General features: G+C 46.1%; 1 protein-coding gene across 7 annotated transcripts in view; it reads right to left on the bottom strand.

Annotated features, from left to right (window-relative positions):
• BMERB1 (bMERB domain containing 1) overlaps positions 1-14984 on the bottom strand; it is a 192539-nt gene that overhangs the window by 75067 nt on the left and 102488 nt on the right. For all 7 annotated transcript variants that reach the window (XM_060284427.1, XM_060284425.1, XM_060284424.1 and 4 more), the window contains one exon: positions 9189-9312. In XM_060284427.1, the coding sequence (XP_060140410.1) occupies positions 9189-9312 (124 nt within the window). The remainder of the gene's footprint in view (positions 1-9188; positions 9313-14984) is intronic.

A 14984-nucleotide genomic window follows, 5' to 3' on the forward strand; every position in this document is an offset into this window, starting at 1 on the left:
GAGAGACTCTGATTGGCCCAAGCTAAGCCAATGTGGACCAGTGAGCTCTGGCCTGGAGGAGGGGGGCAGGGAGAGGCCGGAAACCCCCTCATGTGGGGCTGGTTCTCTAAGGAGGGGCAGTGGGCTGGGAGGCAGCCGCTGGCACTGCGTGAACACAGCAGAGCGGGGCTCTGGGGTCAGGCTGCAGAGCTAGAATCCCAACCCTGCTCAATCTTAGCTGGGTGATCTTGGGCAAGCCGCTTAACTTCTGCAAAACTCAGTCTCCTCGTTTGTAAAATGTGGCTCGTATTATTAAAACCTGCCTCATCAGGTTGCTATGAAGATGAAACCAGGTGATCTACATAAAAACTCTAGCATTGTGCCTGGCACATGTATGTGCTCGAGAGTCGTTAGATAAATTACTAATAATGACAACACTGAGAATTGACCATAGATAGCACCTCAGCACCTGCTACCCTACCCCACCACCCACCTGAAGCTTCCATCTCTCACTCTGGAGACATCCAGATTTTGTCTCCTCCCCTGGACTCCATTAGGGCAAGTCCTCATCTGTATTACTTATTGCATGTGCTTGCTGAATGAAGGAAGAAATAAATAAATGCTTGGATATCTCCAGGTATGGAAACCCATTACCTCCCAAGGTTCCAACTTTTAGAGCTCCAAATATGTGGAAAGGCCTTTTTCATGCTGGGATGGTAACTGGATTCACTGCAGCATTTGTGGTTCTAGTTCCACAAAGAAGAAAACAACTCCTTCTTCCACATGACAGTCCTTCAGATGTTTCAAGACAAATTTCAGGTGCCCCCGAGTCACTTCCTCTCTGGTCTGTATGTACCTCCATGTCATGGAAGAGACCTTCACTCGCCCCTCCAATCTCCTCCCTTCTCCTGTACCTCCTCTTCAAAATAAGTAACCTACTACTAAAAACCAAGAACATGGTTCCAATGTCTGCTCTTACCAAGCATCTGTTCATTTCCAAACTCAATTTCTTCCTGAAGGAAAGGAAAGTAACATTTAATGAGCACTTATATTGTGGCAGGCACTATGGGGGCGGGCACTTAATAAACATGATCACTTTTACTCCTCAAAACCACCCTGGGAAATATTGGCTGCATCCCATTTGACAGATGAGGCAGCTGAGTCTCGTAGAGGTTAAGGTATCTGTTCGAGATTGCACAGCCTACAAATGGCAGAGCTAGAATTCAAAGGTAGGTGTAATATAATCTGGAGAAAGTTATAGGCCTCTCTTTTCATCAGAAAGCAACTCTGTCAAAGACCAGGTCATTTAGTAATGAAAAAAACAGGCTGCCCTTCCTGTGGCAGAACCCAAACCAGGAATGTCTTGGATTGACCTAATCTCATTTGAAACCTCTGAGGAGTTTAGAGGACAAAAGGACCAAGAGTGGGCCAGAATTCCAGGAGCAAAGATCTGTGTAACTGATCAATGACTAGCAGCCAATTAAACGAAGTCAAAGATGTAAATCCGGATACTGTCTTAATGAGTGGCTGTGCTGTGTAGACCCAAAACACGAAGGCAAATCTGTTAAGTTGTTTGTATTTTTCCCCCTCCCATTTCTCTTTGAGCAGCCTGTCCTGGAAATATCAAGAGAGGCCTGGTTCTTATTTGAAGAGAAATGAGGCCCAGCCAAGCATTATCTGATTCTGGGCTAAGTGCAGAGCAAAGAACTGAGTCCTCAATTGAGATCAAGTGATACGGACAAGCAACTCCCAACCCCAGCTGCCACTCAAATCAGCAGTTTCCCAGAGACAAGCAAAGAGAGGGGAAAACCCTTAATTATCAGGGCACTGTGCATGCATTACTGAGCATGCTCTCTCTCTGTCTCGTAAGATGCTTTTTTTTCCTTGGGAGATTTCAAAGAATGATGAAGACTCAGCATCAGATGGAGCAATGCAGGTTCTCCATATAGTGTATGTTGCCTTTCCCTCCGCTCGGCCTCACCACGGCCATCCCTGTCACCGTCACTGCCACACTGGGAGTCCAGCTCTGCGCTTAGCCCTTAAATGAATTGCCGTAGTCAGTTAACGTGATCGGCTGAATAATGTCCCTCCATATGCCCATCCTAATCCCTGGAACCTGTGAATATGTTACCCTATATGGCAAATGGGATTTTGCAGGTGTGATTCAAGTAAGGCTCTTGGGATGGGGAGATTATCTTGGGTTATACAGGTGGGCTGATGCCAGCAGAGATTGGATGATCCCACTCTGTGGTCTTTGAAGATGGAGGAAGGGACCACCAGCAGGGAACATGAGAAACAAGGCTCTAGAAGCTGGAAAGGCCTCGGAAAAGTATCCTCCCCTGTAGCCTCCAGAAGGAGCTTAGCACTGCCGACACTTTGATGGCAGCCCAGTGAACCCCATTTCAGACTTCTGGTCTCCAGAACGACAAGAGAATAAGTGTGTGGGTTTTTTTTGTTTGTTTGTTTTTTGGTTTTTGTTGGCCACGCCGCGCAGCTTGCAGGGTTTTAATTCCCCGACCAGGGATTGAACCCGGGCCCTTGGCTGTGAAAGTACAGAGCCCTAACTGCTGGACCACCAGGGAAGTCCCTGTATGTTAAGTCACCAACTTTGTCTAATTTGTTAAAGCAGCCACAGGAAACCCATACACTTCGTAAAGTGTCTACACTGCAAGCTGCTATGTCACACAACCACTCTGTAGGAATACTATGGACTGACCCACTTCAAATGAGTCAGGCACTAAAAAAAGAAGGGAAGTCAAGCTCTTGCTCATTTATTAGGTAAATAGTCACAGAGCACCTACTCACATTGGCCATGTGTTGGGTGCTAACGACATTGCTGAGAGTGAAAACAGCTCAGCCTGTGTCCTCATCAGGGCCAGCGTCGAGCAGAAGAGAGATGGGGAACACGTACTCAAACTGATGAACACAGATTTATAAACGGAGGAAAGGCTTCTCCTTAGAAGACCCAAAGGATCTTGGTTATGGTGATAGGATGGGACACAGCCTGGGAAGTGCTGGGAAGGCTTCCCCTCGGAAGTATCCCTGGATCTGAGCCCTGGGGGGAGGGGGAGAGTTAACCAGGTGGGAGGGGGGCATCCAGGTAGAGGGAACAGCCCCGACAAAAAGGCTCCCTTGGAGGGGGAGGGACTGAAAAGAGGCCCGTGGAAAGCAGGGATGGGGGCTGCAGGGGGACAATGGATGAAGATGAAAAGGTGGGAACAGACTGATATGAATGTTCTGGAATATGCCTCCTGTCATTCATGTGTGGGAGTTTCTTCTGTGATGATGGAAATGTTCTACAAAAATGTATGCTTTCCAGTGGGATAGCCATTAGCCATAACTGACTAAAGAGCACCTGTAATGTGGCTAGGACTACTGAAGGACTGCATTTTAGGTTTTATTTAATTTTAATTAACTTAAATTGAAATAGTCACATGGGGCTAGTGCATACCCAACTATACAGAGCAGCTCTAGGGTATACCCAGGAGAGAAACTGTTGGATAGAGATATATAGATATGTAGAGATAGACAGATAGATAGGTAGATAGATAGATAGGTAGATAGATAGATATAAACTTCTTATAAGGATTCACAGGATTATAGAGGCTAAGTCCCACGATCTATAGTCTCCAAGCCCAAGACCCAAAAGGAGTTGATTTTTCAGTTCAAGTCCAAAGACAGGAAAAGATCGATGCCCCAGCTCATGCAGTCATGCAGGCAAAGTTCCCTCTTACTCAGCCTTTTTGTTCTATTCAGGTCTTCAACAGATTGGATGAGGTCCACCCACACTGGGGAGGGCAATCTGCTTTGTTCAGTCTACTGATTCAAATGTTAATCTATTCCAGAAACACCCTCACAGACACACCCAAAAAAATGTTTAAACAAATATCTGCGCACCCCATAGCTCAGTCAGATTGACACATAAAAGTAACCATCATAAGAGTCTAATACAGTGATCCCTTTCCCAGCTCACCAGGGCCCAGAGGAGATCCTTACAGCCAAGAACATGAAATCCTTTATGGTAAGACAGCCAGAGCTCCCTGAGAGAAGAATTTCCTTTCCTGAAGCTTGTTCTGACTTCGAGAAGCAACTTGGAACAGCAGAAGCCCATCCACTGGGGGATATTTTTTCTCCATTTGATCAGCCCAGATCCCCAACCTCATCCCTATTTCCCCAAACACTTAGAAATTCAGGGGGGTCCTTCCATTCAGAGGTCTCACCTGGGACATTCCCCATCCTCTCTAGCCTCTCCATCCCTTTCCTCTTCCCTCGAGGTCTCCTTCCTCCCTTTCTTCCCCAACTCCTCAAATTCTCGTATATTTTGTCCAAGACAAATTGCTTTTTAGATCTTTTGCAATTAAAGACATTTCTTCCCACCTGATATGTACAGTGGCTCTGACAATGCTGACCTGCTCTTAGGAGATGGTATTTAAAACCCAGAGCGCATCCAAAGTGTCTCGAAACTGCCAAACGTGGCTGAGAAGTGTCAAGTTACATAAATGCACATGCTTCATTTCGCCCTTGGCTTGAAGCTTTTCCTAACAGGCTTCAGAATTATCAGCTCATTAAAGGGATAAAGAATGCAGGTGTATAAAATTTTTTTTAAATAACAACAACCATAATAAAGTCAGGGCCCCAGAATAGAGTTGGACTTGATGGGTGAGAGCCACTCCCCAGCTTCTCGGGGAGAGGGGTGTTTTCTCGGTCTTCTCTGGAGATAACGAAGCAGCCCTGTTCCTCTCTTCTCCCTCAAAGCACGTTATTAACAGTTAAAGGAGGGAAGGGAATTTTGATGTGCTTATTACCTAGGAAGAGCCACCCACTTTCACGTGTCCTCTCTTTCCATCCCTTGCGACAGCGCTGCCAGGGAAATATCAATGTCCCATTGTAAAACTGAGGCTGGAACAGAGCAAAAGATTTTCTTTTTTTAAAAATATTTATTTGGCTGCACTGGATCTCAGCTGCAGCATGTGGGATCTAGTTCCCTGACCGGGGATCGAGCCCAGGGCCCCTGCATTGGGAGCGTGGAGTTTTAACCACTGGACTGCCAGGGAAGTCCCTTAAAGAAACTTTTTTTTTTGGCCACACGGCACGACCTATGGAATTTTAGTTCCCTGACCAGGGATTGAACTGGGGCCCTCAGCAGTGAGACCCTGGAGTCCTAACCACTGGACCACCAGGGAATTCCCAACAGGGCAAAAGATTTGCTCCAGGGCCCAGAGTCGATAAGAAGTAGAACTGGGGTTCAAAACCAGTTGAGAGACCCTATAGCATCATGGCTGAGATCATGGACTCTGGACTCAGAATGCCAGGGTTATATCATCATCTGCTGTTTCACAGACCCTGGGCAACCTGGGGCAAGTCACTTGACCTCTCTGTGCATTGGTTTCCTCATCTATAAAATGGGGAGGGAGGATGTTGTATGTCTAGTTGCAGTAAAGATTAAATGATCAATGCATGTAAAACACTTCGAACACTGCCCAGCATAGCAAGTATTTGAAAAGTTTACAAGTCATGTACTCTCTACCACCACACCCTGAACCTCTGCCACGTTCTAGGGCATGACCGCTTCACCGCACTTGGTCCTTCTTAATGAAATGATGTTACTTGGGTCCAAGCCCAGAGTCTGGAAATATTGGAACTCAAGGACTGTGCTCCTGAAATCTGTCCTTCACAAGCCCATCTCCCCTGCCAGCTGCAGCTCTGACTCATTAATTACAAGCTGCTGCCGCCCAGAGCAAGCTGAGAGACAGAGCCCACTGTCCCTTTATGACAATCCTGCAAGCAGGTGTAAAATGAAGATAACCGCCCCCCACCTCCGAAAATACTTAATTATCTGAAACCCAGATAAACAGCAGGACCAGCCTTGTAGAGAAGGTGTGGAGGGCTGAGGCAGGCCAGCGGAGCTGCAGGAGGGGTTATGAAAAGCTAATGGTGTGAGTCAGTGCTGGAATTAAGGGTGAGAAAATGAGTCTGAGGTTGTTGACAGCCTCCACAGGCCAGGATGGCGAGAGGCATGGAGATGGGGCAGCAGCGGGAGGGACTGGGAGGTGGGTGGCACGGAGGATCGAGGATGGAACAAAGGAGGCTTCAAGTTTTACCTCCTGGACATTTGCCGCCAATTAAAGCGGTGTTTTCGTGATACTAAGGGGTTTATTGACTCATCCAAATGAAGCTCGTAAAACTGCCAGATTCAAGAGGGAGATCTCTAAACACCAGTTAGCGACTTGGAAACTAGGGGACAAGCGAAGGGAGGACATTGAGAGCAGATGCATTGGGTGTGCGCTGGAGACACATGCCCACCGGGGTCACTCATAGCCCTTCTCTGAACCTGACCTTGTAAGCCTTAGGGATAGCAGGTATGCTGGAGGCGCTCCTGCTTCATCCTTCCATTAGCAAGCATTTTTCGTAGGTTACGTGATAATGTGTGCACAGGGCTTAGCCAAGGCCTAGATCTGTGCTAAGGGTTCTATAAATGTTGACTCTTGAGGTCCCTGAGAACCCTTAGAGGAATAAGGCTCTATGTCAAATTCCCAGCAGGTGAACTTGAAAACCTTGACTAAGTTGGAGCTCATCATTTTAGGCTTCAAATAAATCACTTCTCTCCAGAGAAAGGGTATGAAAAAGTCCAAAGCCTGACTCAATAGAATGACTTCTGTTTCCACCCGACTCAATTCAAGATGGCGTGGAACAAGACCAAACCCAACGTGGGATTGTGGGATTGTGGGCATCCAACCGGGAGTTTGTCCTCGCATTCTAGAAGAGCAAAAGGCAAAGAGAAAAGGCATCCTTCTGCTGGGAATAAATAACAGGCTAACTTAGGGTTCAGGGCTCTGCCTCTGAGGCAGACACCTCAGGTTCAAGTCCCAATTCCACCCATACTATCTGTTGACCTTGAAAATGTTATTTCACTTCTCTAACTTCAGTTTCCTTATCCATAAAATAGAAGGAATAGAACCACTCCTTCAGGGGTCTTATGAGGATTCAAAAAGCTAAAATAAGTGAGCAAATGCATATAACACACATAGCACGTGTGCATTATAACAGTGCCTGTGGTAAATAGCAGTTCTTTTGAAGCCTGTCATGTGCCCAGGGTCACAGACAAGGATGCAAGAGAGCCAGGATGACCCTGAACCCACTCTTATGAGTTCATGCTGAGGGGAAGGCAGAACAAGCAGAAGCTGTGAGTCCCAGGGGGAGGGCAAGAGAGAGGGGCCAGGAAAATGGAAACCCATGAAAGAATAATGCTGAACGTCGGGGGTGTTGGGACAGCAGCCTTTAAACCCATTCTCGAAAGAATCAACATCGCAGGAGACGGTAAAGTGAGAAGACACCCTCAGCCATGCAATATGATCTGACTCATACAGTCTGCACGGGAGCTGAGGGTATTAACTTGATTACTTCCCAGCAGGCGTGACAAAACCAATCTCACCCTGGTTATTACAGCTACAGTCATTGGGACTATTTCAGTCAAGGGCTGTCACATTCCCGTCACTCCGAGCTTCCCCACCTGAGCCTGTAAATGCTTAGTACGGTCTGAAATTCTATTTCCCTCTTACCCTATTCCAACGGGTCTCGTGTGTGTGTGTGTGTGTGTGTGTGTGTGTGTGTGTGTGTGTGTGTGTGTGTGTGTGTGTGTGTGTGTGTGTGTGTGTGTGTGTGTGTGTGTGTGTGTGTGTGTGTGTGTGTGTGTGAAGGGAAACTATTGGGGTCAGGATGGAGTGTGAAAGAACAATTTTTGCACATTCAACAAATACTAATTGGCCTAATAAGTGCCGGGCAGTGTTCAAGATGCTGGGAAAATCCAACAGTGAAGATGAGACGTAGGATCCCTGCCCTCAGGAGCTTATACTCTTTAAGGCATTATCTTGGCAGATATATTCAGAGCTTCCCTCCTTCCTTCATTCCTTCCCTCCCTCCCTCTTTCCATCCTTCCTTCACTTATTCACTCACTTAATAAAAACTCTGGAGTCAGACTGCATCCTACCTTGGCTACTTATTAGCTAATGCAACCTTGGGTAAATTTCTTAACCTCCAATTCCCTCTTCTCTAAAATGGAGGCAAGAATAGGACCCACCTGCACCATCAGCCCTACAGGGAGGTGAGGGCCTGGCTCTGAGAAAGAGCCAGGAAACTGAATTCAACAATGGTCCACACACAGCCTGTTAGCCCGGGAGGCTACAGATCGTCATCTGATGAGGTGTTTATCCAGGTCTGAGTGGGCTATGATCTCTACCCTGGCCATCCTGGAGTCCATCATGCGTCTCTGAGATTGACAAGGTGGTGTACCTCCAGGCAAGGCTACATACTCTAAAGGCAGGGCCTGGGGGGAGCCCTCATTATCATCCACCTCTGTCTGCAGGCTGCTAGCAAGACTTCCGGGGGCCAAGAAGCCAGCCCCTCCCCTGAAGTATGTCACTGAGCCCCCAAAATATGTCCTGACTGCACTGACATCCTTCTGTATGTTTTAGATAATTTGATTTATTCAAGTGTCTACTGTTGACATTTGTCTCTAAGCAGTCGGACTCACGGGCAACATGGGGAAATTTAGTGACGTCACAAGTCAAGAGCTTAGTGCAGTGCCTGGCCCAGGGCTAGAGCTTACGTGTTAGCTAATCTTGTCACTGAGCACTTGCTGTGCATGTGCCAGGTGCAGGGATAATATGTACATACACACACACCATGCAAAGGTCAGTAAATGCGCAGTGAGTGACAGCCATCGTCACAAAAGCAACCTTGGCCCTCCTGAGCTCCCACAGGCTGAAGGGAGCTCTTCAGTACTTTAAAGAACTCACACTCTGTCTCCCTTCCTTTTAAAACATGGGGAGTGTATTGTAAACACTAGTGATATGTTTTTAATGTTAGAAACAATGTGTAAGAAGCTTAATTATAGTTTTGGAACAAAATATAAGTTCTGTGCTCTTTGAGAATACAAAAAATAAAAATTGGAAGCATAAAAATAGAAAAAAGACAGGAAAGCAAGACTCAGGCACTAATTTAATCATCTTGTATAGGGCCATATATTGACTAATGGTTATATACTAAGAAATAGAGGCATAGATATCCACGTCTCTAGGTGGTTGTGAGAATGTATGTAATACCTTCATCCCGGTGCCTGGCACACAGCAATAAACAGTAAATGTCAGGTTCTCTGGTGTCCTCCCCCTCCACACCCCTTCCTTTCCTCCGCCCCTTCCCCCAGCACTCACATAAACCTGAGCTCAGACTCCCGCCGGACCAAGACTTCCCGGAGACGCTGGATTTTCACCATCTCCAGCTCGATCTCCTCTGGCCTCATGGTTGTCTCTGCCATGGAGATGATGTCTAGCTGATCTGTGCAGGAGACACAAAACACAGGCATCAGGACCCCAAGGCTGCATGGGTTTTCAAGAATTCCCTCTGGACAGCCTCCTCTTTGCCCCAGCAACCTTCATACCCCAAGAAGGCACACAGATCTCTGCCAGTGCTGCAAGTGTGTATTTGTGAGCCAGCCCTTTGGAAACTGGAAAGCACGTTTCCATGGGAACCCTGTTACAAGGCAAGAGGAGGCTCAGGCGGGGTCACCAAAACTTGTTCAAGGTTATACATATGGCCTTGACAGCCCTGCCTGGTCCCGGCTTCTGAGCCTCTGGTCCCTTTGACCATGGCCTTTTCACCCTCTCCCAGTCGCCAAAGACCGACGCCAACTTTAGGCACAAAAAAGTTTGTAGTAATTATTTTAGCAATACCATTAATAATTATAGGAATACTAAGTAATGTAATAGTAATATGAAATAATACGGGTTTATTGTAGAAAATTCAGATAATACAGATAAGCAAAAGAGAACAAAGTAAAAAGTCACCTATAACCCCACTGCCCAGAGGGAACAACTAACCACATTTTGATGGACATTCTTCTGATCTTATATTTATAATTAGAGTTATATATATTGTCATATAAGTAAAACCATATATTAAAAAACTATATATATAACCATATATATATACCACATACATATAGCCATATATATTACCATATATACAGAAAGACACTATATATATGCCTATATATAAATATATCTGTATGTATGTATGTATATATACATGTATGTTAGTTCACTAGGGCTATCATAACAAAACAACAGAAGCTGAACAGCTTAAACTACAGACATTTATTTTCTCCCAGTTCTGGAGGCTGGAAGTCCCAGATCAAGGTCTGGCAGGGTCAGCTTCTGGTGAGAGCTCTATTCATGGCTTGTAGACAGCCACCTTCTCACTGTACTCACATGGACTCTTTGTGTTCATGCAGAGAGAGAGCTCTCTGTTGTGTCTTCTTATAAGGACACTAATCCTATGGGATCAGGGCCCCACACTTAATGACCTCATTTAATTTCAGTTATTTTCCCATCTCCAAATCAGCCACACTGGGGATTATGGCCCCAACATACGAATTCGTGGGGGACATAAACACTCAAACCATAATAGTACATATGCATGCGTATATATGTATATACATAATTCCTCATATATGGCCGCTAACATCTTGGTGTACATTCTTCTAGTGCACACATATGGTAATTTATGTGATTATATATATTATATAGGTAGTGTGCATATATAGGGTAATATATATGGTTTTATACATGTGTTTTATATATATAATGTTATATATAAACACATCTATACTTTTTTAAAGAGTGGAAAAACATACACAAAGATGTTAGTAGTTAGATGTTATATATCGGGCTTCCCTGGTGGCGCAGTGGTTAAGAATCAGCCTGCCAATGCAGGGGACATGGGTTCGAGCCCTGGTCTGGGAAGATCCCACATGCTGAGGAGCAACTAAGCCCGTGCACCACAACTACTGAGCCTGCGCTCTAGAGCCCGAGAGCCACAACTACTGAGCCTGCGTGCCACAACTACGGAAGCCCGCGCGCCTAGAGCCTGTGCTCCGCAACAAGAGAAGCCACCACAGTGAGAAGCTCGTGCACCACAACGAAGAGTAGCCCCCGCTCGCCGCAACTAGAGAAAGCCTACGCACAGCAACAAAGACCCAACTCAGCCATAAATAAATAAAAAAATAAATAAGTAAATAAATAAGTAAAAAAAAAAAAAGGACCAAGTTAAATTTAAAAAAATAAAAAAGATGCTGTATATTTATACGTATGTTATACACACACATATACCATCATGGAGGTCTGGTCTTTGTAATATAAAGTTAGGATCTCACCATTTTATTACCTGCTCTTTTCACTTAATGACATTTCACGAGCATTTCCACACGTCCTTGGATGTTCTTCCCCAGCAGCAGTGTGAAAGGCTGTGTGGTGTCTATTTGTGGCTGTATCATGAATCACTTCACCAAATCCCAGACACTTAGGTTGTTTGCTGTTTCCCCCACTAGAAGAAGCAGCCCTGCGATGAGCATTCTCAGAGATCAATCTCCGCGTGCCTCTAAGAGGTGCCTTTAGGTCACATTTCCAGAGTGAATGGCTGGGTTTGGAAGGATGCAGTAGTCTACTGCTCTTCATGGGTAGAGAAGGAGATGTAGGGAAGGAATGTTCTTGCTTTACTCCAAGGTCTACATCACATCACCTGCATCAGCTAACTCCTTCCACCCTGGGCTGTTGTGAGGATTGAATTAACCAAGGCATGTCACTCTTGATGAACGGTTACGATTACCTTTGTTATTACCCCACTGTGCCACGCCATCTCTTTTAATCCTCACCACAAGCCAGAAGGACGAGGATGTTCTCTTTCTTAGTAAATAAGGGAAATAGCTCAAAGCTGGCAAGGGAAGGGGCTGAGCCAAGGTCTGCCTCTAAAACACATGCTCTTTGCCCCGTCATTGCTGCCCCTTCCTCACACAGGCATTCTGAGTCTGATACCCCCCTATCCATTCACATCTTAGGGTTGAAGGTGGTGTCTTACTTTTCTGTGGGCGCCGCAACAAATCACCACAAACTGGGTGGCTTAGGACAGCAGGAATTCATTCTTTCACAGTTCTGGAGGCCAGAAGCAGGTCTGTGTTTTCTCCAAAGGCTCTAGGGGAGGCTCCCTCCTTGCCTCTTCCAGATCCTGGTGGCTCCTGGCAATCCTTGGCTTGTGGCAGCATCACTCCAACCTCTGCCTCTGTTTTCACATAGCCTTCTTCCCAGTGACTCTGTGTATCCTCCTCTGTCCTTTACTGTCTCATTGCACTTAGGGCCCACCCTAATTCAGTATGATCTCATTTCAATCTTTACCTTAATTCTCCCTGCAAAGACCTTATTTCCAAATAAGGTCACATTCTGAGGTTCTGGGTGGATATGACTTTTGGGAGGACACTATTTAATCCACTACAGTGATGAATGGTCACAAGCGTACAAGCTCCCTGACAGCCATGTCACTGTCTCCAAGAGATTTAGTCACTGTGCATGGAGCACAGCTGTGGCTGGAAGCAGCAAGAGTCCCTGGAAGCAGCTGGGGGTGGTGGGGATGAGTGGGATGCGGTGGGCGGGGGCAATGGGACGTGGTGAAAAACAGCTGGGGGTCAGAGTTAGAGATTCTTGGTCTGAGGCCAATCACCAGCTGCATGACCTTGAATGAGCCCTTTTACCTCTTAGCATCACATTCTTCCTTTGCAAAATGGGATTCAACAGCTATCATGTGCTACACTGTGCTGTAGGCTTTATATGTAACATCTCATTTAATCCCTATGTTATAGAAGATGTAGCTGAGGCTTAGAGAAGCAAAGTGACTTGGCCAACATCACAAAACCAGAATGTTGCAGAGGCAGAATTCAAATCTAGCCTCTCTCTCCCTCTCCCTCTCTCCCTCTCTCTCTCTCTCTCCCCTTAACTGCCTGCCTTAACCACATAATACAGCCTCAGGTGAGGGTTAAATGCATTTATGGATGTGAATGCGTGCAGTTAACCGCCCCGCAGATATAAGTATCCTCATTTCTCACACATCATGGTTTAGATGGGCAACCTGATTTCCGTGGGACACATGCTGAAAATGGCAACATACCCTGGGGCAAAGCGTGGGACAGAGAGAATTAATCACACCCCATGGATTGGCATTTTACCTCCATCCTTGGGGGAGGATGGAGGCGGTGGCACTGCCAGGCTCCAGGTGCTGAGATGAATGTTTAGCTTTGACTTGGGGCAGAGGATGGAGCTGATACCTCTGTTGAAAAGTCTTGCTCATGGATGCTTTCCTTCCCCTGGAGAAAGGAGCAAAGCCTAGCCCTCAAATCAGATATGGAACACGTTAGAATTCTTTCTCGTAGTCACTGCTCTGTGCCAGGCACTGTGCTAGGCTCATTACAAGCCTTATCTCATTTAATCTTCACAACACCCCAGCTGAGGAGTTAGCCAGCTACAGCCATGGGCCAAAGCCAGCCCCCTCCCTGATTCTGTAGATAAAGTTTTATCGGAACATTGGCCACGCTCGTTCATTTATGTATTATTTATGGGTGCTTTTGAACTATGACAGCAGAATGAGTAGCTGTAACAGAGACTGGCCCACAAAACATCAAATATTTACTATCTGGCCCTTTACAGAAAAAGTTTGCCAACCCCTGCACCCCTACTCTAGATGGTAGATGCTATCATTTCCCCAGTTTAAAGGTTAAAAAAACAAAAAAACCAGGTTTAGCCAGTAATGATACTAGCTAACATTTATTGAGCATTTATCACATGCCAGGATCAAATCACCTTATTTAATTCCCCAAACAGTCCTGGGTGGTAAATACTGTTAGCATCCATTTCACAGATGAGCAGATTGAGGCTCAGGAAAAGGAGTAAGTGATGGGGCCAAGATTTAAAACCAGCTCTGTCCTACTCCAAAGCCCTTGTTGTCATCAGTTCTATTCATTTAAGAACTACCTCCCCACTTAAGAAGTACCATCATCACCTTAGCAATAGAGAAAACTGAGTCTATTTTATTGCACTAGGTACATAGAGAGTAGCTGTTTTTAAGAGTTTGCAGGTGCGGTGATTATCTGGGGAGCTCTACCCCCAGGGATTAGGATACACCTGGGTTGAGGGGTGGGGGTCGTGTCCAAGGACCTTCATACAGGAGGTCTTCAGAGCAGACTCTGAGAAATGCTGGTACAGGATGTGAGTAAGTGAATATCATGCATGGTCGGTTTCTTTTCAGTCTGAACTTGTGTAATAGAACTAGCATGATGGAAACCTTGATAACATTCTCCAGCTAAAAAGCAGACATCCAACAGCTGCCAATGAAGGTGTCCAAGAGGAGGACAAATCCTGGAAGGAGACAGACAAGCGTTTCAGGCCAACTAGAGAAGACAGTTGTAACAAGGCTCTAAGAGAGAGCAAAGCATGGCTGTGTAGAGAGAACGAAGCACGAAGGCACAGAAGTCCCCAGGGCTCCAACTGCCATTGCTGTCAGTCAGCTTCCAGCAGCTGAGTCACTTCTGGGGGATGAGGCAGCTAAATCCATCTTTTTATCCCCAAATGCCACACCAGGGAGATTCATGCCTCATGAGCACAGCAGCACCAGCAAACAAGAGCTGAGCACCGGACATGACTGGGATGTGCCAGCAGGTTTAATCATTTATCTTGAAAATTTAAAGCTACCCGGGTACAGGGCAGAGGCGGTGGGGTTGGCAAATGAGGGCTGACAATCTCCTAGAAACTCGTAATTCAAATACGCGCGAGAAGGAAAATTTCTGGGGACCAAAGAGAAGTCTTCCCTGGTTTGTCTTTTCCAGCCATGGGTCACAGTAGGAAGTTAAGCCCAGGGTCCCCTGGACAATGCCCACTTTTGCTTCTGCTTCCTAATTTCATACACCCAGAGCTCTCTCATATTAAGCATTACTAGGAGTCCAGCACTAACTCATCATGCTCCTAAATACCTTGGCAGGTAGGTATACTCATTACCACCCTCTCTTTACAGGTTAATAAGATGAGGCTCAGAGAGAACATAAGTGATTGGCCAAAGTCACTCAACCAGTGAGTGGCACAGACCCAGGTCTGTCTGATTCCAAAGCCCAGGCTGCTACAGAATAGTGTTTC

This window comes from Globicephala melas, chromosome 15, assembly GCF_963455315.2.
Source record: "Globicephala melas chromosome 15, mGloMel1.2, whole genome shotgun sequence".
Classification (NCBI taxonomy): domain Eukaryota; kingdom Metazoa; phylum Chordata; class Mammalia; order Artiodactyla; family Delphinidae; genus Globicephala; species Globicephala melas.